This window comes from Salpingoeca rosetta, assembly GCF_000188695.1.
Source record: "Salpingoeca rosetta unplaced genomic scaffold supercont1.11, whole genome shotgun sequence".
Lineage (NCBI taxonomy): Eukaryota > Choanoflagellata > Craspedida > Salpingoecidae > Salpingoeca > Salpingoeca rosetta.
Genome location: NW_004754923.1, coordinates 1,456,833 through 1,479,273, shown reverse-complemented (window position 1 = coordinate 1,479,273; position 22,441 = coordinate 1,456,833). Strand labels below are relative to the sequence as shown.

Genomic DNA, 22,441 nt, shown 5'->3' with positions numbered 1-22,441 from the left:
TTGTGAACATGTCAGCGAATATTCTTCAGAAGCACGACGACGAACAACAGAACGATCAACGCGCAATGCAGCAGCAGATGGTGGTGGCGAGACGGCTGCTTGTCGTGGGCTGCAGGCACATGCAGCGACAAGCACAGCAGCCACGGCCACAGCAATGGCCGCACGGTCGACTATCACGTGCCATGGTGCCGTGGGTTTCGCAGGGGCACTGCCAGTGGAGCTGCCTTGGCCCCGGTCTTGAACAAAGGCGGTGCGCATCTTCAGGCCAGAAGCACGCGCCACAATCGGGCAAGAGCGTGACGCGAAGCAGCCGAAGCAGCCAGAGCACAAGAAAAGATACCACCAACAACAAGAGTGAGCAACAAGACTTGTCGACGCGTACCAGCAGGCAGCAGGTGCTGGCGAGGTTGGATGCCATCGCGTCACTGAGACAGCAACCGGAATCACAGCCTCAACCACCACAGCAGGCGCATAGTACCGCATCGCCCATGTCGGAGGGTGACATGTACGCTGGTATGTTTGATGCGATTCGCAGCCTGGTGCAGCAGAACCATGTGGATTCCAGTACAGATGCGGTGGCGAGTGGACGCTCGGCCAACAGCAGCGCCACGGCGGAGAAAACGGGGGCGCAAAGCACCGGCGAGAGCACCAGCGACACGTTCAGCCGACTCACAGCAGTGCTGGCAACAGAGCGCCTGCCCGTCCTCTTTCATGTGGAGGCGCTGCTGAAGGATCTCGTGAGGAGTGACATCTTTTTGCAAGAGGGCATGAAGAGCGTGTCGGACAAGGCGAGTTCCATCCTGGAGTCTCGCTGCGTCTCGGCCAGCCCGCTGGAGCTGGTCATGCTGTCATCGGAGATTGCCGACCACGGCGATCCCAACTACGTGCGGCTCCTGTCTCCCATCATCACACCCAACTTTGCAGTTGACTACGCAGCGGAGGCATTGGTCGTGGCGCAGCGGCTTGCGCGCCTTGTGGACGACACGGGCGCAGCCAGCAATCCAGCCTCCGCCAACCTTGGGCCATCCATTGCCGTACGTGCAGCTGTGTGCGGGGGGGGGGATGTGTGTATGCACTTCGTATGTGTGTGCGTGCGTGTGTGTGTGTGTGTGCTCTTGAGCTTGGAAAAAGAGGTGCACTGTCATCACTGCGTGTGCGTTCTCAACCGTTAGGGGATTGCCTTATCATGTGTCTTGATGTCAGATATTGCTTGACAACCTTCGGCTGGAGGATTTATCGCTGGAGCAGCTAGCAGAGACGCTTGATATTCACGTCCTTACACACCACCGCAACCGTGACCAGTTTTCAAGAATCATTCGGTAGGCACATCATTGCTCTTGCTGACGTTTGCTGTTGCACACACACACACACACACACACACACACACACACACACACACACACACACACACACACACACACACGCGCACACACACACACACACACGCACGCACACACACGCACGCACACACACACACACGCACGCACACACACGCACACGCACACACACACACACACAAACTCACACACACACACACACACACCTCTTCGTCTTGTTGCTTGCTTTCCATGGCTGCGTGCACTTGTTGCCATCAGGACAATTCTGGCGCGTGAGGCGGAGGACGATGCAATGGCATGTCTACACCGAGCTCTCAACGCCACATTCAAACTCAAGGTGGGCAGTGTCGAGCGGAGTGATGTGGTTGCTTGCATGCGCGCATTCACACACGTCCACACACACGCAGGTCCACACCCACATACAGACAGACACAGACACAGACACACCCACACACACACACAGACACACACACAGACACACACGCTCTCTCTCTCTCTCTCTCTTTCTCGCCCTTACGAACATGAACACACACGCACATAAACATCATCACTCAGGTGCCCCTGGACGGCCAGACAAAGCGAATTGTTCTCGATCGGTTGAAAGGAAGGGCGGACCGCGCGTCCTGCATCACGCTGATCCGTTTCTGCAGCGTCAATCGCATCCAGCCGCCAGGCGAGGCACTCAAGCGTGAGTCCAGACAAGGCAACAGTGCGCGTGGCAGTTGCTGATTTGATGTTGATCTCTTGGTGCTGCATTCAGACTGACGCATGTGTCAATTCCTCGTTCATCCCAAAACCCAACACCACCGCCCTGCCTGCCCGTTCCTTGATGCAGAGTGCTATCCCCACCTGATCCAACTTGCAAAGAACAAGAGGCAGTCGTGGCACGCAGCCCCCTTTATCACCGCCCTCGCCAACGCGCGCGTGGACATTCCCGACAAGCTCATCTCCGCACTTGACGAGGCATACGCCAGCCCCAACACCCCGTGGCCAACGCTCACCGCCTTTGTCTTTGCTCTCATCGTCTCAGGTGCGCACATGTGTGCATTCGTGCGTACTTGTACTTGGATGCGTGTGTGTTTTGGTGTGTGTGTGTGTACTTTGGCGTGTGTGTGTGCTTGTTCTTGCGTGTGTCTGCTCGTGCTTGTGCATGTGTGTCTGCGCGTGCTCGTGTTTGAAGCTTTCATAGCTGTTTCCCACACCATCGCTGCCACTATGTGACCTTGGCGTCCATCGTCGCATCACCGCTGTCATTGCTTGTGTTGTTTTTCTTTTTTGCTTGCAGGCAAGTTCACGCCGGAGCACTGGCCGCTGGTTGAACGCGTCATTGTCGGTTACCGCCAGCGCAGCGACCGCTTAAGCACACGACGCGCCTTTCCGGTCAGTCGAACAGTCGAACAGTTGGGGGGGGGATGGATGGATGAATGAGGGAGTGCGGGGAGGGAGGACGTGTTTAGATGTACAGGAGGGCAACAACGGCGTCGTTGCATGGTTGTTTCTGCTGTGCTCTCGTTGTAACATTACACACATGCACACATGTACGTGTGCGCCAGGTTCTGTCGTGGGTATTTTGGCAAAGCGACTTCAATGTTCCGCACCACCTCTCCCAGGCCGCTGGCGCCTGCCTCCACGAAATGATTGTAAGCTATGGTGCACACACACACACACACACGTGATTGCAACGCAATCGAGCACACTCCAGTCAGCAGTTATGACCTGACCCTCCCCCCCCCCACTCGTGCCAGATCTGTTCATGCAAAGACCATCTCCACTCACACACTCACCACCATTTGATTCATCCAACCCCATCGCGCTCTGCTGCTTCATCCCACCATCTGCTACTCAATCAATTTATCGAATGGCGCAATCTGCCCTCACCTTGACATCTTGATTGATTGCATCAGGATGACTCAGGCTCCTCCTCGCGCGTCCAGGAGTCGCAGATGCAGCGAGACATCGTGTCTGCGGTGAGTGCTGGGTTGTGTAGCATCCTTTCTCGTGATTGAAGGGAAGTGCTGCTGGTGGTGGTGGTGGTTTTTGTATTGTCCGGCGTGGGGGCTGAGAGTGAACCATGCGTGCGTTCACAAATGGCGCTTGTCACAATGGTCTTTGTCGTAGCTGTCGTTTCTCATGAAAGTTCACCGATACACCCAAACGCACCTGTTTCCTCACTTTCCTCATGAACACGCACATGAACACACGCGCGTGCTCGCAATTCCACATGGTCTGGCGCACGCACGTGCAGTTGAAAGGGATGAACATGTTTGAGCGCGTGGATGTGGAAGCGAAGATCAACGGGTTTGTTGTCGACATTTTCATCCCAGACCACGACACCATCATCGAGGTGCAGCAGCAGCAGCAGCAGCAGCAGTGGTGGTGGTGGCCGTGACAGTGGTGTCGGCACGTGTGCGTACAAGAGCGTGCGTACAAGAGTCTTGCGCATTGCTGTCGCCTCAGCTGTTCATCATTCACAAGCACACCATCTTCACCTTCCCTTCCACTCACAACTGCTCTCTGCTCTGCACACACACGCACACACACACACACACACACACACACACACACACACACACACACACACACACACACACACACACACACACACACACACACACACACACACGCGCGCGCGCGCGTGCTCAGGTTGATGGGTTGACGCACTTTGTGGAAGTGCCACATGAGGATGCGAGTGAGCGGCGGTGGAAGTGCACGCAGGACGACCCGCTGCAGTGCATCCGCGATGGCGCTGCTGCCGACTTTGATCCCGTACGTTGCAAGCAGGTGGAGGACGAGGGCGAGAAGGAGGGAAAGGAGAAGATGGCTTCTTGATTGGGGGTTGGGTGATGGTGGTTTGGCGGCGCCATGCACGTTTCCCACAAGATTGCACACACACACACACACACTGACACACGCTTGTCCCTCATAACACGCTTCCCTTGCTCCACTGCTTCATGCCACGTGTACATGACAGCGCGGGTGGGACGGCGCTCCGCTCACAGCGACAATGCGGAACAGCGCACTCATCACCAACGGGCGCACGCGACTTAAGATGAATCTGCTGAAAAACATGGGATACACCGTCATTACCCTCCCCTTCTTCGTGTTCAGGTGCGTGTATCGTTCGTGCAAAGCTGTGTGGCTTCGGCTGCTGTTCCTCCCTTTCTCTCTCTCTCTCTCTCTCTCTCTCTGTCTCTCTCTCTCTCTCTGTGTGTCTCTCTGTGTGTGTGCCTCTCTCTCTCTCTCTGTCTCTTCATTCTGTTGCTCTGATCAGCCCTTCCCGCCATCCTTGCGTGCCTCTTGATTCACACGGGCTGCTGTTGCTTGACGCGTTTGCAGACCAACTCAAGACAAGAAGCAGTGGGGCCGACTGGTGCGCGCCGCGCTCACAGACGCAGGCGTCACAATCACAGCATAACCAACCGCTGTGTGTGTGTGTGTGTGTGTGTGTGTGTGTGTGTGTGTGTGTGTGTGTGTGTGTGTGTGTGTGTGTGTGTGTGTGTGTGTGAATGGGATGATGGCCAGCCGTGCTGTTCCCCTAGTTTGGTTTCATGTGTGCACTTTGCTGTTGGTAGGACAACGTCGACTGATATACACCAGGTGGAAGAAAAGAACAAGTTGTGTTCAGCGGGAACCAAATGAACAACACAACGCACACGTGTGCGGGTGTGTATGCACAGCCGTATGTTTGGCAACGCAAACAAACGCGTATGGACAGCAGTTGGAAGCAAAACAGGAAATATTGCTTGTACAGTCATGTGTGTGTGTGTGTGTGCGTGTGTGTGTGTGCGTGTGTGTGTGTGTGTGTGTGCGTGCGTGTGTGTGTGTGTGTGTGTGTGTGTGTGTGTGTGTGTGTGTGTGTGTGTACGAGCATGAACACGGGTACGCCTTGGGAGGAACATCGGACAAACGACAAAAACTAGACCGAGACCCTCTCCACCTCCTTAGCATGTCTGATTGATGGCCGTTCGCGAGTTGTAGCGCTCCGCCTGCTTGAGTAAATTGCACAGCTTTGCTTGCACGACCTTGGCCCACGACGCCTGCAAACACCACCAACAGGGAACAGCACACATACATGTGAACCAAGTTGAGCGGAGCAGACGGTCATCACAAGTTGTCGGTGTATCACATGCACTGCACACGCCACTCCTTTCTCCATGCACATTTGCATCTCGTACCCAGCGGCGGGCAGCGCGGCCGGCGCGGATGGATGATGGCGGCGCCGGCAGCACCTGTCCACACACACACACACACACACACACACACACACACACACACACACACACACACACACACACACACACACACAGACACAGACACGCACACAGACACAGACACAGACACAGACACAGACACAGACACGCACACACACACACAGAGGGGTGAGATTGTCATAGGAGTTGGCGAGGATGTCGCGCGTCACGTCAGTCACGCACACAGGGCCTGCACAAGCTTTGTATCTTGCCTGTTTCTTGCAGTCTTGGCTCACGGCGTGGGCAAAGTGGTGGAGTTGGTGATACAACTACAGATGCAACACATGCGCACGAGTCAAACAACGGGTATGCGAGCAGTGAGGGAAGATTGGAGGTCGGCGACCACAGACAGGGAGAGCATGTGCGTGTATGTGTGTGTGTGTATGTGTGTGTATGTGTGTATGTATGTGTGTATGTATGTGTGTGTGCGTGCACCTGGGCTCGTCGGTAGCAGGAGCGCCCGACGACAAAGGACCGGAACGCGTTGCCTGTTGTATGATGATGATGGAAATTGGATGACAAAGGGCAAGGGATACAGTGGGATGATGTGGAAGCATCGGTGCGTACTGCAGCGAAACAGCTCACCAAACAGCCCATCACACAACCAACAACGAAACAACCACAACCAACCAACCAACCAACCAACACAACCAACACATCGCAAACGCAAGCGCACCCGAGTGTTCTGGGGACGCCTTGAGGGAGAGGTTGTGGCGGCGGTACTCGTGGCCGCCAAGCATAAAGTTCCACGACTGCGTGCAGGCAGCGCCACACGCCGTGCACACGGGGCTGTGGTCTGGCGCACGCGACACCTGCACGCGCGGTGGCAGCAGACAAAGAAGGGAGGGCATGGCCATGATTATCACTGATGCGAAACAAAAAAAAAAACAAAAACAAAGGCATCAATCATATTTGAACACAGACACAGACAAATACACACACAACCACAAACACACGCAGATAGACACAAACACACACACACGCGCGCGCGGACACAAACATAAACACACACAGACACACACACACACACTCACATGCACACACTCATACACGCAGACACAAAGCACGCACGATGAGCTGGGGTCGGGAGCGCAGGGCGTGGAGAAAGTCGTCCCGCCATTTTGGACTGCGGACAGAGAGGTCCTTGACATCGCCGATCAGCCGCTCAACCGCCGCCCGTGCCTCATCCTCGCCAGGAACACCGCCGACACCGTCATCGTCATCGTCATCGTCATTGTCATCGTCATTGTGATTGGCGTTAGCACCGCCACAATTATCGCCAGGGTCATGTCCGTCCTTGCCGCCGTTTGCCTTTGCCTGCTCACCCTCACCGTCCTTCGCTTCCCCACCACCACCACCACCTCGAACACCACCATCACCATCATCACACTGCTCTCCTTCATCATCTCCGTCGTCATCGTCGTCTTCGTTGCCCACCTGGCCCGAAATCTCCAGGCCGCTGTTCCCCTGCACTTGATGCGACGCACCACCCACCATCAACGAGGCACGGCCATCCTCACCACCGTCGTGGTCGTCGGCGGGTGTCGCTGTTCGTGCAACAGTGTCTTCATGCCTGTCCCCTGCTTGCTGCCCATCACTGTTGTTGTCAGCAACGCGGTGCTCCTGTCCTAGCGCCAACTGCTGCTGCGCATGCGTATCACCATCACCATCACCATCGTCACCATCACCGTCACTGTCGTCGTCATCGCCGTCGTCATCGAGCGTTGGTGTTGTGGTCACGGCTGCTGCTGCTGCTGTTGGTTGCACCGAAGCCACGTTGCTCGCATCTCCCTCCACTTCATCGTGTTTGTCCGTGTCGTTGTCCTCTTTGTCTGTGGCGTTGTCATCAGCGCAGTCCCACAGGCTCTGCACAAACTTCATCAGGCACTCAAAACTCAGCTGCACAAAACGCACAAGGCGAGCAGGAGGACCAACAGGTGGGGTTGGTTGTGAGTGAACGGCAACTCCACGCATAGGGAGAGGGAGGTAGAAAGGAGAGGAAGAGAGAGGGGATTATGAGTGTGTGTGCATGTGCGTGAGTAGGAGATGCACAAGCACAGACACAGACACGCACACACAGACACGCACACACACACACAGTCGCACACAGACACAAACACACACAGTCACACACACACACACACACACACACACACCTGTTCGGCGCCCGGGTGCGGGATGGAGTGCTGCTGTGACGCCAAGTCCTCATCAGCGGCCTCGCTCGGCGTAATCGAGTCAATCCGCTCCACGCGAATCCCACCACGGCCACCATCTCGACCACCAGCAGCAGCAGCAGCAGCAGCAGCAGCAGCAGCCGTTGTGGCGGCAGTCCTGGCGGCAGTGGTGCGGTGGTGACCGTCGGGTCGCGGCGACAGTGCAAGGGCCAGGGCCGAGTGCTGCGACCCGCTGCCCTCAATGTCGTCCATCTCCGCTGCTGTTGCTGCTGCTGCTCGCCGTGCAAACCCGCCCGCAAACGGCGATGTTGACGACGACACGATGATGCGATGTTGCTGGTGGTTGAGGTGGTGATGGGCGGTGGTGGCACTGCCATCACGGGCGCCAACGCCAGGTACGCCAGCAGAGCGCGCGCGACGAAGACGTCGCTTCAGCTGCTGCAGCCCGCTTGCACTTGCACTTGCACCGCCGTTGCCGTTCGTATCCATCACGGGGGCGCCGCCAATGGTGTTGGTGGTGTTGCGGAGAACACCAATTTGACTGAACACGTTCCCTGCTGGGCGGGGAAGCGACAGCGTGATGGGGTTGCTGGCGCTGATTCGCTTCTCGCCCCCATTGCCTCCTGCACGCAATTTGGTGCCATTGTTGTTGTTGCTGTTGTTGTTGTTGTTGTTGTTGTTGTTGTTGTTGTTGTTGTTGTTGTTGTTGTTGTTGTTGTTGTTGTTGCCACCACCATCCTGCTCTGCTGGGGAGAGGAACGTTGGTGAGAATGTGTTTGGAACGCTGCGGTCGTGATCGCTCGTGACCGCCACTGCACAGCAAGAAGAGGCGACAGCAGCAGCGTCAGCGTCAGCAGCGGCGGTGGTGGTGTTCCCATGCATCTGTGAGGCAGCACTGACGACTGTCGTGGTACCTGTGTTGGGTCCATGACCACGGCTGCTGTCATTGCTGGTGTCCTTGTCATGGCTGTCATCGCGGATGTTGCTGTTGGTATTGTGGTTGTCAACACCGCCACCGCGGTTGGCTGCGTGTTCCATGGACTGGCGGTGGCCGTCATCGCCATCGCCAAACGTGCTGCCCCCGTACCCGTCCGTATCGTTGGCGTCGTCGGGCGGGCACAGCGCAACGAGCGACGCCGCGCACTGCCCGAGCTGCGTCCGCCGCAGAATCACCGCCACGTCCTCAAGCTCCCCAACACGACACGACTGGTTGAGGGGATGCAGGATCCACGCATGAGCACAATGGGATAAACAAAAGTGTTCGTGTGTGCGTGTATGTGTGAATTGAACGTGCGTGTGGACATGGGTATGTGTGCATGTGTGCGTGCATGTGCATGTGACAATGGCGTGGTGTGTAACTGCTTGTGCACCGTCCTCACCTTGATGGCGATTTGATTTCCCGTGGAGAAGAACTGGTTCCTGCCTCGGGCGCGAAACACCACAAACCGCGTGCCTGTCGACCCAGTGAATGCACGAGGGTAAGGTGGTCATGACCATGCACGCTCGCCCCAGAAGTTGCGCGCCGCATGCAAGCACATGCAACCACACACACACACACACACACACACACACACACACACACACACACACACACACACACACACACACACACACACACACACACATGCGCGCGAGCGCATACCGGAGTGGTCGACCATGTACAATTCGCGGCGGCGGGCGTGGAAGACAAAGGTGTATGGGACCAAGTGTCCAGTGCAGGTTGCCTGCCAGGGCTGAAGGGGAGGGCCACGAAGTATCTCTGGCACATCCGATTGCGTCACGACCCAGGGGCGGATGGGAGGACTGCATAGGTGAAAAATGACAGGACAGGCGAGCAAAAAAAAAAAAAAAGCGAGCCAACGTGTACCAAGCCATTCAACAGGCGGAAATGTGAGGCGAGTTGCAGAAGGAAGGAAGTTCGGCAGGCGAGTGTGCTGAATCACGTTGATTTTGTAGTGGTGTAACAACATCATACCCAATGTGCAACCAAAACACACACACACACACACGCGCGCGCATACACACACACATACACACACACGTACCGCTGTGTTGGGCCAGCCTTTCCGCGAGCCATTGGCGGAGAAGTGGACACGAAATCCTGTCCATCCATCGGCAAGTCGGTGCTAAAAGTCGTCCACAAGTGCGGTTCAGTGGTGCCACCACAAGCATCAGCACCACCATGCCCCGCATTGGCAGCGCGGCCGTGCTCTGCATCCGTGTGTGGCTTGTGGCGCTTTCGCCTCAACCCACCGCCACCGCCATCACCATCATCACCGCCGCCAGCATCGCCGCGATGACTCGCGCCTGCGTTGTGCGCAGGGTGCCGTCGTGGCTGCGGCGACAGTGAGCTGACGGAGGATGTCAGCGATGATGGGGATGACGGGGACGTCGGGCACGATGACGATGGAGACGAGGAGGAGGATGATGATGATGATGATGATGATGAAGGCGATGATGATGATGAGGACAACGAGGTGGTTGACGGCTGGGCTGGTGCCGGCGCGTTCACGCTGTTGTCGACGCGGCGGCGGTTACGGCGACGGCGAACGCGGCGCAGCGGTGCGCGAGTGGCAGCGACGGCGGCGGTGGTGGTGTTCCGCCCATGTGGCGATGATGACAGGGACGAGGAAAACGAGGGGGAGTAGCGTCCAGTGTCATCATCGTCATCATCACCGTCATCATCATCATCATCATCATCATCATCATCGTCATCATTGTCACCCTCGTTGCCGTTCTTCTTGCCATCCTTGCCATCCTTGGCAGTCTGTGCACGCGTGCTGGCAAGTGTGGGATGCGTGTGGTGCTGTTGCTGCTGTTCATGGGTGCTCTTCGTCTTTTGCGCTACCGTTGTCTGCCGTGCCGCTGCATGCCGACCGTAAATACCATCCTCGCTCCCACTCTTACCACCATGGTCACCCCCATCATCACCATCATCATCATCAGCGCTGTCGCGGGCGTGTCCGGGAGGAGACAGGTCCAGGTGCAGCTGCGCGTGTGTGCGATCGCTGCGTCGCCCACCCCGGCCACGGAACCCAACCCCACCCCCACCGGCACCGCCGGCACTGGGTGTAATAATGCCGTTCAGGTCAAACACGAGCCCGCCCGCTGTTCGCTGGTGGTGGCGGCGCAGGCGAGGGCTGGTCGGCGCCCTCACCTGCTTGCGGTCGCTACCACTCTTGTGACGTGTCGACACACGGCGACCGCCATCGCCGCGGCCAGCGCGGGACCCGGTGTTGTCGCCATTGTCGTCGTTACCGCCGATGGGTCCACGCGTGCGTCGCCGTCTTGTTCGCCGGCGTGTGCGTGCGTTTGGACTCGAAAACGTCTTCTCCTCAACACCACTGCCCTTATTGCCACAGCTGCTGCGGCCATGTTTGCTCGTCCTCCGGTCATCGGACGGAATGTCCAGCAGCGACACCTCATCTTGCGCTGCCACGCCATTAGCGTTGTCGTTGTTGTCATTGTTGGCGTCACTGCCTTTGTCATCATCATCGTCGTCTCTGAGATCCATGGAAGCAGAGCCACCACCAGGACGACCATCAGCAGCAGTCGCCTTGGCTTCCCCTTCGTCGCTGTCATGGTCTTCTTCTCCGCGGGTTTTCAGTGCTGTTGCTGCTGCTGCTGCTGGTCCGAGGACATGTGGCATCACCTCCTCATCGTCGTCGTTATTGTCATCGGCGTCGCTGTCGCTCGTCTCTGTCGTGTCGAGTGCCAGCTTGGCTTTGCGCCGCTGTTCTGCTTCCTGTAGCGTGTGCTCTCGCTTGCGGCGTTCCTTCTCCGTTCTTCGCTTCCTTCGTGCCCGCTTGTCCTCCTTCTCCTTTCCCCTCTTCCTCCTCTTCTTGACCTTGTGCTTCTTCCTGCTCGCATGCCCCCGCTGTGCAACCCCATGAACACCACGACCACCGTCATGGTCTGTAAAATCATCATCATCGTCGTCGTCGTTGCCGATTCCGTGTTTGTTGTGGTGGCGATGGTGGCGATGGCGGTGGTGTTCATGGTGGGGGTGATGGCTTGCGTGGGAGGATGAATGCTGCTGCACAAAGTGGTCGCTTTCGCTGCTCGTGCTTGTGGCGGCTGCATTAGCACCAGCTGCCATGAGGGACGATGAGGTGCCCGTGCTTCCTTGCTGCAGCTCCTTCAAGCTGAACCGCTGCTGCCGGCGCCGCCGCTGCGGTGTTGTCGTCGTCGGCAGTGTCTGTGCGAATGTTGTATGCGTGTGTGTGTGTGTGTGCGCGTGTGTGTGTGTGTGGGGGGGGGGGTTGTGTGAGTGCATGTGTGTTGTTGTGTGTGTGTGTGTGTGGGGGGGGGGTTGTGTGAGTGGATGAGCGTATGAGTGCATGGGAACAGGAAGACTTCAGCTCAGGCAAACCACCTCCACTGCATCAGTGCGCAAGTGTTCCAGTGTGCGGCCTCATACATGCAACGCACACCTTTCGACAGACACGCCGGACATGGAGGGATGAGACGCGCGCGAGCTTGCTTGGTGATGTGTCAAAGGCTGATGGTGCACGGCGAAATGTGTTTGAATGTGCGTGTGTACGTGTGAATGTGTGAATGTGTATGCTCTGATCAGTGTTTGCAAGGCTACTCACAGCTCCACAGCGCATCGACATCAACATTGCACACACACACACACACACGCACGCACGCACACACACCCACACACACGCATACACACACACAGACACACACACGCACACACATACACACACATGCATACACACACACGTGCAATTACCCCTTTCGTTGGCGACGCTCGTGGTGCCCAGGAGCGACGACGGAGAAAATACGCCAGCGACAGCGGATGTAGGTGTAGAAGCAGAGGCAGAATATGCTGCTGGGGACGTGTGATTGTCTGAAGTGCTGGCGGTGGATGCCGGATTGTAGGTGCGAGGCGCAGGCGTGTCACGGCTGGCAAAGCCAGAGGAAATGGATTTGCTGCCAACGTTGGTGTGAAGAGCCGCGAAGCTGCTTCCGCCATAGTCATGGAACTGTTTGCATTGCAGGGCGCGTGTCTTCTTTGAGCGAATCGCGCTCAAACACAACAACACGCGACAACAGAGACGTCAAGAGAGACGTCAAGAGAGACGTCAAGAGAGACGCCAAGAGCGACGCCAAGAGACGGCAACTGGCAATCAACCAACTTCAACAACAACAACAACAACAACAACAACAACAACAACAACAACAACAACAACAACAACAACAACAACAACAACAACAACAACAACAACAACAACAACAACAACAACAACAACAACAACAACAACAACAACAACAACAACAACAACCACAACAACAACAGCAAACAAACACACTCTCACTCACACCTTGGACTGCAGCTTTCTCATTTGAAGGAAACGCGAGGCAGCATGGGCAGAGTACCGAGCAGGCTGCTGCTGTTGTTGCTGCTGCTGTTGTTGTGTGTGTCGCACTGGCTGTCGCTGTGCCATGATGGTCCTCCTTTGGTCTGCATCGGCTGCGCTGTTGGTGGGGGGAATGCAGTGCACAACCGCGCTGGAGGAACCGTGCACAAGGAAAGGCAAGAGGCGAGGTGGCTTGCCTTGTTGCCTCGCTTCTTGCCTCGCTTCTTGCCTTGTTCGTTTGGACGCGTTTGAGCGAGCGGCGGCAGGCAGGAGCGCCGTTTCAGAGACTTCCTTCAAACACGTACAGACTTGTTTTGAGCGAATATGTGGGCACTCAACAGCATTTAAAGTAGTTCGTGGAGTCAGCCAAACCACACCACCACGACTATGACGGACGTTCGAGTGGTGCAGACCGACAGCGACACGAGCTTGTCGCACATCCTGGAACAGACACCAGTCTCCCCTTCCACGGTGTGTGTGTGTGTGTGTGTGTGTGTGTGTGTGTGTGTGTGTGTGTGTGCGTGTGTGTGTGTGTGTGTATTTGTGTATTTGTGTATTTGTATTTGTGTATTTGTGTATTTGTGTATTTGTGTATTTGGTGTTGTTGTTGTTCGTATTTGTGTTGAGAGATATCATGTCGTGCAGCTCTGTTTGTTTTGAATGTGCAACGCCACGGCCACGGCCACGCACAAGGAAGCCTCACCCCCTCCCAACCATCTCACATCACACACACACACACACACACACATATGCGCACACACACACACTAGGTGCTGCAAGTTCAGGAAGGGTCAGACACGGTGACGATTCCGGCGTCGTTCGCACGCGCGGCATCCCCACCACCGTCAACGCGCCGGCGCATGCAACGCGATGAATCCTCCACGAGAAGAACACCAACCTCCTCCGCAGCAGACGTTGTGGAAATCAGGAGCCCACCCATGGTGCGTGCATGCACGCGCCTCCTCTGCATTCATTTAAATGTTTACATTTCTCGTCACGGACACGCATACTCATACACACATGCACACACACATGCACACACACACACACACACACACGCACACACACACACACACATACACACACACATACACACACACACACACACGAACACAAATGCACGCTCACACACATTCACCCTTCCTCCGCTGCTCTTTACGACAGTCGCCGAGCATGTCGCGGCGGTCGTCGGCGCGCCGCAGCAGCAGCCCGGCCGCCGCCCGCCGCCGCTCAAGCTCGTTCACCTCGGAAACAAACCGGCGCGGACGGTCACGCGTCAACGTGCACGGCACAGTAACCCCTACCTCCAGGCCGGGCCTCTCGTCAAGCAGGTCGCTTGACCAGGACCAGCGCCGAGATGGCACACATCGCGGCCATCATGGTCTCAGCATTAACAACGACGACGACGACGACGACGATGACAATGATGATACAACTCTTGTTGGCGATGATGGAACTGTAACCCCCACATCGCCTGGTTCCCCATCCGGCAACTGGCAGGATGACAGTGACAGCGCCACACAGCAACACCAACAACGGCAACGCACACAGCATACACGCAGCGGCACAGTAGCACTGCCCACAGCAGTATCTGGCCTGCCGCAAGCGGCACCTGACAAGGCCGATGGTGCCGGGGTGGGCAGTGATGGTACCGGTGATGGAGCTGAGCAGACCAAGAAGGTTGAGGAAGAGGAGCGAAGGAAACGCGAGCGCGAGGTGTCCATAGTCGTCGGCGGCAGGCGCTTCGTCGTGGACCCGCTGTACGCTCCTCTCAATTTGAAGCATGCACTCGCCTTGTGTATTGAACTTGTGTCTCTCCGATGCACTTGCATCTGGATGTGTGTGCATAGCATTACACCACACACACACAAACACTCACACACACACACACAAACACACACACACACGCACGCACACGCGCGTATCCTCATGCTTGTCACCACTGTGCTGCTTTCTGTGTGCGTCATGTCCACCGTTTAGCATCTTCAACCGCCATCCCGACACGATGCTGAGCCGCATGTTCTCCAGCTCGCTCGAGCGCAGCCGTGTCAACGAGCGTGGCGATTACGTCATCGACTGCCCCGTCTCGGCGGACGCGTTTTCCGCCATCATCAAGTATTACCGGACAGGCAAGGTGGAGTGCCCGGCCACCACGCCTGTCTCGGAGCTGCACGAGGCATGCAACTTCTTCCTCATCCCCTTCAACCACACGTCCATTGACTGCGACAACGTGGGCAAGCTGCTGCACGAGCTTTCAAACAAGGGTGCCATCCGCCAGTTCGAGGCCTTTCTCAAGCACAGCCTCCTCCCGGCAATGGCAAAGTCAGTGCAGTCTTGTGCGTGCGTGTGTGTGTGTGTGTGTGTGTGTGTGTGTGTGTGTGTGTGTGTGTGTGTGTGTGTGTGTGTGTGTGTGTGTGTGTGTGTGTGTGTGTGTGTGTGTGTGTGTGTGTGTGTGCGTCTGTGTGCGTGCGTGTGTGTGTGTGTGTGTGCTTGTGCGGCTGCACGTCTGTGTGACCTGAACACGGCTGCGTTGTTGTGTGTTGCATCATCAGGTGTGCTGAGATTGGCGACCGAAAGTGCCACATTGTCGTTCTCCGCAGCGAGCAGACGGTGGAGTGGGACGAAGACCTGCCACCGAGCCTCGGCGAGCAGCTTGCAAAAGGTCTTGTTCATGCATGTGTGTGTGTGTGTGTGTGTTTGCTGCGCCATTTCCGGCCTGCACCCCTCGTTTCCGCCCCAGCTTGTTCCAGCTCACACACAGACACACAACACAACAACACCACCACCACCCGCTGCAGTTGTGTACGACACTGCGCTGAACCGGTTTCTGTTCTCGTACGAGAATCGCAACATTGCGCGGCAGCTGCTGAAGGACAAAGGCCTGAAGAAGATCAAGCTTGGCATCGAGGGATTCCCCACATTCGTTGAACGCACGCGCATCGGATCAAATGACGAGAAGCTCGAGGGTGAGGGTGAGGGAGGGAGAGGTGAGGGAGAGGGAGGGAGAGGGAGGGAGAGGGAGGGAGCGTGAGGGAAACGGTGAGGGGAATGTGTTTGGTGGGGTCGGTGATGCATGTAGCCGTGTTGCGGCGAGTGTCTATTTTGTGGCTCCATCACCTCCTCATGCACAACACACACACACACACACACACACACACACACACACACGCGCGCGCGCGCGCGCGCGCGCAGTTGAGTATTTCTATGACCAGAGCCCCTTCATCAAGGCGTCGTGGGAGAAGGAGGAGCACAAGTCGCGCCACGTCGACTTCCAATACGTCCGCACAAACACATCCGCCAACGTCCTCTCGACCATCATGACCTCGTGACGCGAGACTGTGGACAAGTTTGTTGTAGACATGCATGATTGCACATGATTTTGGTGTCGCATGTGATCGAAGCCAACGCACATGCATCATCCCTTCCTCAGGTGTTCCTTTCCCCCGCTTTCTTGCTCCTACACACGTAGTCAAAGGCCCCCTTGTATACTTTCTCAGAGACTGGTTTGTGTTATCTGTTATGTGATCCCTAACATTAAGTCAGGCAGCCATCAGCTGCGTGCTGCATAGCGTCCCGTTTGCTTGGCTGCACTTACATGCATATGCATTGTGTGTGTGTGTGCATGTAACGTATGCTCGTGTACACGTGTGTATGCATGTGCATGCGGCTGAGTGCATGTGACAAGCATCTTATTTCGTGGGTAGTCCTTTCTGTTATGCATGTAAACGACATACTGGCACACGGCTGTGGAAGTTGGCAAAAGAGAACGGAGCTGTGTGTGTGTGTGTGTGTGTGTGTGTGTGTGTGTGTGTGTGTGTGTGTGTGTGTGTGTGTGTGTGTGTGTGTGTGTGTGTATGTGTGTGTCTGTCACAAAAGCAGCGCTCAAGCGCCTGCCTTGAAAGTCGTCATTAATTTCTTTCTTGCACGTCAAGTCAACAACAGCAGCAGACAGACGATGATGAGTGGTGGACGAGCGGCGTCACGAGCGGCAGTGTTGCTGAGTCGGGTGGCGAGGGCAGGGGCGCGGACGCGGCTGGTAGGTCGTCAGCTGAGGAGCACAAGGTTGCTGGCAGCAATGCCGGCTTCTGCAGCGCACCCCTCCCTCCTCCAACGCAGGACAACAACACCCTGCACAAGTGTCTTGCGTGCCATTCGCCTCTCTTCCACGTAAGCGTGCTCTGTGTATGTGTGTGTGTATGTGTGTGTGTGTGTGTGCGTGTGTGTGTGTGTGTGTTTTTAGTGTGTGACTGCATCTGCTTCGTGCGTAATGTTCTCCGTGTATCACTGCGTTCGCTTCATGTGGCTCTCTTCTGCCATCCTGGTGCTGCGACCGCCGCAGACTGACAACACCCGAGTATCACAAGCTGGCGGACGCGTGGTTGGATGCCATGCACGACACATTCGAGGACTTGATTGACGGTGCCACGGGCTCAGAGAACTACGACGTCTCGCTATCGGTGTGTGTGTGGGTGTGCGTGAATATGGACGTTCGCGTTGGTGTTCGTATGCGTGTGTGTCCATGTATGTTGATGTATGCGTACCTATGTCTGTGTCTGTGTCTTTGTCTGTCTGTACTTATGTCTGTGTCTGTGTATGCATACTCGTCCGCCTCACCGTGTTGCTGTTGCTGTCATGCAGAATGGTGTGCTGACGCTGGCGCTGGACGAGCATGGCACTTATGTCATCAACAAGCAGACCCCCAACAAACAGATTTGGTTCTCCTCTCCCACCACGTGAGTCTTCTGCGGCGTCCTCACACTTGTTTGTGTGCTGCTGTGTTGTGAATGTGTGTGTGTGTGTGTGTGTGTGTGTGTGTGTGTGTGTGTGTGTGTGTGTGTGTGTGTGTGTGTGTGTGTGTGTGTGTGTGTGTGTGTGTGTGTGTGTGTGTGTGTGTGTGGATGCGTGTGTGTATGGATGTGTGTGTGTGTGTGTGTGAATGTGTGTGATGTGAGCATGTACGTGAGTGAAAAGGTGAGAAAAAGTGGACGCAAGTATGGGCCGCCACATGTGCACACGGTGTGTGGTGATGGCACGACGCAGCAGCAACGGCAATACCAAGCGTTTCGTTGTAGATTTCGTCCTTGAGGAACGGCTTCCGTCTGCTCACACATGTGTGCAAGAACGAGCGAATGAATGACTGAGGAAGGGAACAGTCCAGCAAGCAATCGTCAAGGGAGCATCATGACCACACACACACACACACACACACACACACACACACACACACACACACACACACACACACACACACACACACACCTGATGAGGGCGTTTGTGTCGCCGTGATGGGCGATGCGCGATGGCCAATCGTGCGAGAGAAACACATCCACAGGCCGGGACAGCTGCTTCAGCTGAAACACCTGCAATCACAGTGGCGGTGGTTGAGGTTGTGGTGCTCCCAGTGTCAACGCACATCCATCACACACACATATGCACACACACACATGCACAAACCGACAAGCAAGTGGTCATTGGTTCAGGCAACGCGATTGCGGTGATTACGTCGAATTCGCGGACGTGGTAGATGCTCCGCTGCGAACCCGATGTGAACGGCGGCATCTCGGAATGGCCTGCAAACACACACACACACACACACACACACACACACACACACACACACACACATACATACATACGTACATACATACGCACACACACACACGCACACACACACAGTGAGGGCCTGCTTGCCCGCTTTAAGGTGTGTGCATGCAAATACAGAGCACCCGCTACGCGTGACCACAGCAGGCACAGTAGGCACAGCGACGAAGGGCAACACCCAACACCCCCTTCTTTCCACAAGTGGAGCAAACCAACAAACCGACCGAGATGGTAATGGCGGTGGTTGAAGATGCCGCTCAGCCCGCCAATTCGCACGCCGTTCACAGTCACCACGCCGCCAAACCCAAGATAGTAGATGTTGGGCGCCACCCTGGTGAACGAGTGATGTGATCGCAGGGGATGATGTAGAGTGGCAAGGGTAAGTCGAGTGAGTGGCTTGAATGCATGTTGGGCCATCACGATGCCAATGGTACAGCCAAAGACGTGATACAGACAACACAGACAACACGGACATCCCAAACTACACGGGCAACACAGATCAAAGAATACCGCCACCAAGAAACACCCCACAGGCGTACACACGATGGCTCAGGCCCAGTCTCTCTGTGAGCGACTTACCATCCGCCGTAAGGGAGCTCCCACATGTGGTTGCTCGCCTCGTGGTTGCCGCCAATGAAGATAGTCAGCACAGGCGCTTTCTGTGAACAGGAGAAGGGGAGCAAAGGCGGTGTGGGTGATAAAGGAGGCAAGTGGCGCGCACGCAACATAGTATGGTGGACAATGTGAGATGCACTTCTCAGCTGCACACTAGACCGAACGATGAACACGTGCATCGGCGCACACGCGCACACGCACCTTCTCGCCCTTGTAGTACTTGTAGAAGGTTCGCATACTCTTGTACTTGTCTGGGCAAGCCATTGTTGAGAGATCGGCCTGGTTGCGCACCGCCTTGAAAAGGCACACATAAACGAAAGAGGGAGCACAGATCATAGACATCATGCACAGCACGAGTGTGAGTAGTGGTGATGTAAACGCGCCATGCACACAAGCACACAAGCACACACACACACACCACACACACCACACACACCACATACACGACATACACGCAACCACATGCACGCATTTGCTTCACCATGCCCATTGAGCTACCGACACCCACCTGGAAATCGCCGCAGCAGAGCAGGAGGTCGACGCGCTGCCCCGTCTGCCGCTCCGCATCCTGCAGCGACGCATAGATGTTGTCCAGCTCGCCGTGGCAGCAGCCTTCCACCGCAATCTGGTTGTGTTGTGTACGTGGCACGAGCACGCGAGACAAGAGGTGTGAGCCGCGCGTGAGAGCTGCTCCAGGAAGGGTGATGCGTGCGACACACACACACACCATGACCACAGCATGCGCACACAGAACGATGGACACAACAAGCAGCCAACACCAATAACAACACGCGCGGGAGCGGTGGTGCATCGTGGGCGCAGAGTTACCACCAACCAGCATCTTGCTTGCTTCTTGTTGGCTCTGTTGTTCTGGTTCAAGGTAAGTTGGGAAGAATCACCATATTTTCCCTCTGTTATCGGCAACCATGGACGACGTGCTGCAACGTGCGACTGTGTGTGTGTGTGTGTGTGTGTGTGTGTGTGTGTGTGTGTGTATGTGTGTGTGTGCGACTGTCTGTGTGTGTGTGCGCGCGACTGTCTGTGTGTGCGACTGTCTGTGTGTGCGCGCGACTGTCTGTGTGTGTGTGTGTGTGTGCGTGTAGAGACAAGGGAGACACAGACAGCACAACACGATACACGCACACCCGCACTGGCTCACACACCCCCACCTCTCCATTTGCAGGCCTTTCGGAGGGCAAGGTGCCCTTGACCGATGCCGTCTCAGAGCTCGGGTGCGGTTGGAAGAAGGGGAAACCTATCTTGTTCCGCCCACCCCCCCCCAAGAAAAAGTTGTGCCTTTCGCTGTGGATATCCTGCTGTCGGTTTTGTTCCTTCCTCCGATCACCTCACGCTCTGTTGTCACACACAGGCCGCTCTTGACGTCCACGAATGGTCCACTTCGGACCAAGGGCACCCAGGCCCTTGTTGACCTAATGGTGCAGACTGAGAAGGAGGAGCTCACATCAGCAGGTATGTGTATGTGTTGGTGAGAGTGCGTGTGAGTGATTGCCCTGGTTTGAACTGCACTGAGCAAGCGGCGGTGCCCCACTCTTCGCGTTCGTTCGACATCATCAAAATTCACACTGCTTACACTGCTCGCACTACTCACGCAATTCACATCGCCACCTTGCCGATGCTACCCATCTTTAGTGCCTGTGCTGCTGCAGTTTCTGTGTGATCGGCTGGATGACCATCCAAGCACCACCCCATGCCTCAGGGGGCTCCTCGCTCTGGTGAGAACCAATACCCACCACCAAACACACATGCGCATAGTTTATGCACCTTCTTGCCTTTGCTAAACCTGACACACCATGTGATGATAGACCACATCTGTCTCTCACCCTCACTCTCCCTCACTCTGCCCTCTCACGTACACGCGCGCCGCGTGTCAGGTGAAAGCGTCTGCCATCAGCAAGGAGCAGGCGGCCACCATGTGCAAAGCGCTCTTCCAGAAGCTGTTTGTTCAGGTACACACAGTGTCTTACGCACACGCACACGGTGCATCAAACAATGACTGCTACCGCCAGTTCTGCCATCCTCATCACGCGACATCACACTTGTTGTTGCTTGCAGGCACAGGCCTTGACCATCCGCCTCCTCGTGTTCCAGCTCATCTCAGAGCTCTTGGACAAGTTTGGCGCTTACCTCAGCAGGGTACGATGCTGTTTGTCTGCGTGTGTGTGTGTGTGTGTGTGTGTGTCTGTCCGCCCGTCAGTTCGTCCGTCTGTCCACGGTGTGAAACATCAACACCATGTACCTGCTATTTACCGTCCTTGCGTGCGTGCATGTGTGCAGACAATGGGGGAGGAGTTTGTTGGCGGGTTTCTCCAGCAATTTGATGGCGAAAAGGACCCGCGCTGCCTCGTCCTCGTCTTCCGCCTCGTTCCGGTCCGCGCACACGTGCACGCCTTCTTGTGTGTGTGTGTGTGTGCATGCATTCATGTGTTGTGTGCATGCATTCATGTGTTGTGTGCATGCATTCATGTGTTGTGTGCATGCATTCATGTGTTGTGTGCATGCATTCATGTGTGTGCAAGTACAAGTGCAAGTGCATGCGCTTGTGCACACGTTTTGTGTTTTAAGTGTTTCTTCCGCTCCCCAACTTCATGTTCCTTGCAGACCACTCTTGTGTTCTCACCTCTTCCAACAACAACAACAACAACAACAACAACAACAACAACAACAACAACAACAACAACAACAACAACACCATGACCACCACCAATGATGATGGTGATGATTGCAGTTTGTTGCGTCCACGTTCCCAATCTCACGCTACGTCGATGATCTCTTTGAGGCGTCGTCCTGCTACTTCCCAATCACATTCACACCCCCGCCCAACGACCCTTACGGTGTGTATTGTGTGTGTGTGTGTGTGTGTGTGTGTGTGTGTGTGTGTGTGTGTGTGTGTGTGTGCACAACACTACGCTGCCATGTCGATGTATCTCAGACGTCGTCACGACCAACCACAACTCTCCCCCCACCATCCTTCTCCTCCTCATCATCACCGCCACCACAACCCACCACCACCACCGCCACCATCATCAGGGGTGACGCGGGAGGAGCTCATATCGGGGCTGCGCGCGTGCATGACG

At 55.9% G+C, this 22,441-nt stretch overlaps 6 protein-coding genes across 6 annotated transcripts in view; 4 read left to right on the top strand and 2 right to left on the bottom strand.

Moving 5' to 3' along the window:
- Positions 1-8: 8 nt before the first annotated feature.
- Positions 9-4,752, top strand: PTSG_05030 (uncharacterized protein; the record flags this gene model as incomplete). Its single annotated transcript, XM_004994288.1, has 12 exons — positions 9-1,034; positions 1,204-1,319; positions 1,596-1,674; positions 1,893-2,025; positions 2,173-2,367; positions 2,623-2,717; positions 2,891-2,977; positions 3,242-3,304; positions 3,583-3,681; positions 3,981-4,103; positions 4,309-4,445; positions 4,674-4,752. The coding sequence occupies 12 exons, from the start codon at positions 9-11 to the stop codon at positions 4,750-4,752; spliced, it is 2,232 nt and encodes a 743-aa protein (XP_004994345.1).
- A 415-nt stretch (positions 4,753-5,167) lies between these two features.
- Positions 5,168-13,367, bottom strand: PTSG_05029 (uncharacterized protein). Its single transcript, XM_004994287.1, has 15 exons — positions 13,095-13,367; positions 12,503-12,755; positions 12,195-12,262; positions 9,807-11,959; positions 9,404-9,564; positions 9,141-9,214; positions 8,676-8,967; positions 8,391-8,502; positions 7,744-8,356; positions 6,659-7,486; positions 6,264-6,399; positions 6,023-6,075; positions 5,800-5,856; positions 5,513-5,566; positions 5,168-5,374 (listed from the first exon to the last, which is right to left on the bottom strand). The coding sequence occupies exons 1-15, from the start codon at positions 13,215-13,217 to the stop codon at positions 5,279-5,281; spliced, it is 5,073 nt and encodes a 1,690-aa protein (XP_004994344.1). The 5' UTR covers positions 13,218-13,367; the 3' UTR covers positions 5,168-5,278.
- A 120-nt stretch (positions 13,368-13,487) lies between these two features.
- PTSG_05028 (BTB domain containing 10) lies at positions 13,488-16,871 on the top strand. Its single transcript, XM_004994286.1, has 7 exons — positions 13,488-13,601; positions 13,901-14,071; positions 14,295-14,890; positions 15,111-15,452; positions 15,683-15,792; positions 15,929-16,096; positions 16,323-16,871. The coding sequence occupies exons 1-7, from the start codon at positions 13,518-13,520 to the stop codon at positions 16,457-16,459; spliced, it is 1,608 nt and encodes a 535-aa protein (XP_004994343.1). The 5' UTR covers positions 13,488-13,517; the 3' UTR covers positions 16,460-16,871.
- Positions 16,872-17,055: 184 nt separating this feature from the next.
- Positions 17,056-17,867, top strand: PTSG_05027 (uncharacterized protein; the record flags this gene model as incomplete). Its single annotated transcript, XM_004994285.1, has 3 exons — positions 17,056-17,297; positions 17,470-17,587; positions 17,769-17,867. Exons 1-3 carry the CDS (start codon positions 17,086-17,088, stop codon positions 17,865-17,867), a joined length of 429 nt encoding a protein of 142 aa, XP_004994342.1. The 5' UTR covers positions 17,056-17,085.
- A 16-nt stretch (positions 17,868-17,883) lies between these two features.
- On the bottom strand, positions 17,884-20,231 carry PTSG_05026 (lariat debranching enzyme; the record flags this gene model as incomplete). The annotated part of the gene is made up of 9 exons (XM_004994284.1): positions 20,182-20,231; positions 19,855-19,971; positions 19,548-19,640; positions 19,311-19,390; positions 18,956-19,062; positions 18,633-18,700; positions 18,390-18,490; positions 18,186-18,229; positions 17,884-17,903 (listed from the first exon to the last, which is right to left on the bottom strand). Exons 1-9 carry the CDS (start codon positions 20,185-20,187, stop codon positions 17,884-17,886), a joined length of 636 nt encoding a protein of 211 aa, XP_004994341.1. The 5' UTR covers positions 20,188-20,231.
- A 31-nt stretch (positions 20,232-20,262) lies between these two features.
- The window catches only part of PTSG_05025 (uncharacterized protein), a 9,255-nt gene continuing 7,076 nt past the window's right edge, over positions 20,263-22,441 (top strand). Inside the window, exons 1-9 of the mRNA XM_004994283.1 lie at positions 20,263-20,291; positions 20,530-20,578; positions 20,716-20,816; positions 20,997-21,079; positions 21,239-21,313; positions 21,420-21,500; positions 21,642-21,734; positions 22,093-22,198; positions 22,395-22,441. The exon at positions 22,395-22,441 is cut by the window's right edge and continues 75 nt beyond it. Coding sequence (XP_004994340.1) covers positions 20,273-20,291; positions 20,530-20,578; positions 20,716-20,816; positions 20,997-21,079; positions 21,239-21,313; positions 21,420-21,500; positions 21,642-21,734; positions 22,093-22,198; positions 22,395-22,441 — 654 coding nt within the window. The 5' untranslated portion in view covers positions 20,263-20,272. The remainder of the gene's footprint in view (positions 20,292-20,529; positions 20,579-20,715; positions 20,817-20,996; positions 21,080-21,238; positions 21,314-21,419; positions 21,501-21,641; positions 21,735-22,092; positions 22,199-22,394) is intronic.

What these genes read in the sequence shown, in the direction of transcription:
- PTSG_05029 (XM_004994287.1), bottom strand. Translation starts at nt 13,217, where the DNA reads ATGGCACAGCGACAGCCAGTGCGACACACACAACAACAGCAGCAGCAA. An exon ending in GTACATGGTCGACCACTCCG is followed by an intron (nt 9,215 to 9,403) that starts GTATGCGCTCGC and finishes CTGGGTCGACAG; the next exon opens with GCACGCGGTTTGTGGTGTTT. An exon ending in GCCGCGCTGCCCGCCGCTGG is followed by an intron (nt 5,375 to 5,512) that starts GTACGAGATGCA and finishes TGGTGTTTGCAG; the next exon opens with GCGTCGTGGGCCAAGGTCGT.
- PTSG_05028 (XM_004994286.1), top strand. Translation starts at nt 13,518, where the DNA reads ATGACGGACGTTCGAGTGGTGCAGACCGACAGCGACACGAGCTTGTCG. An exon ending in CACCAGTCTCCCCTTCCACG is followed by an intron (nt 13,602 to 13,900) that starts GTGTGTGTGTGT and finishes CACACACACTAG; the next exon opens with GTGCTGCAAGTTCAGGAAGG. An exon ending in CTCCTCCCGGCAATGGCAAA is followed by an intron (nt 15,453 to 15,682) that starts GTCAGTGCAGTC and finishes TTGCATCATCAG; the next exon opens with GTGTGCTGAGATTGGCGACC.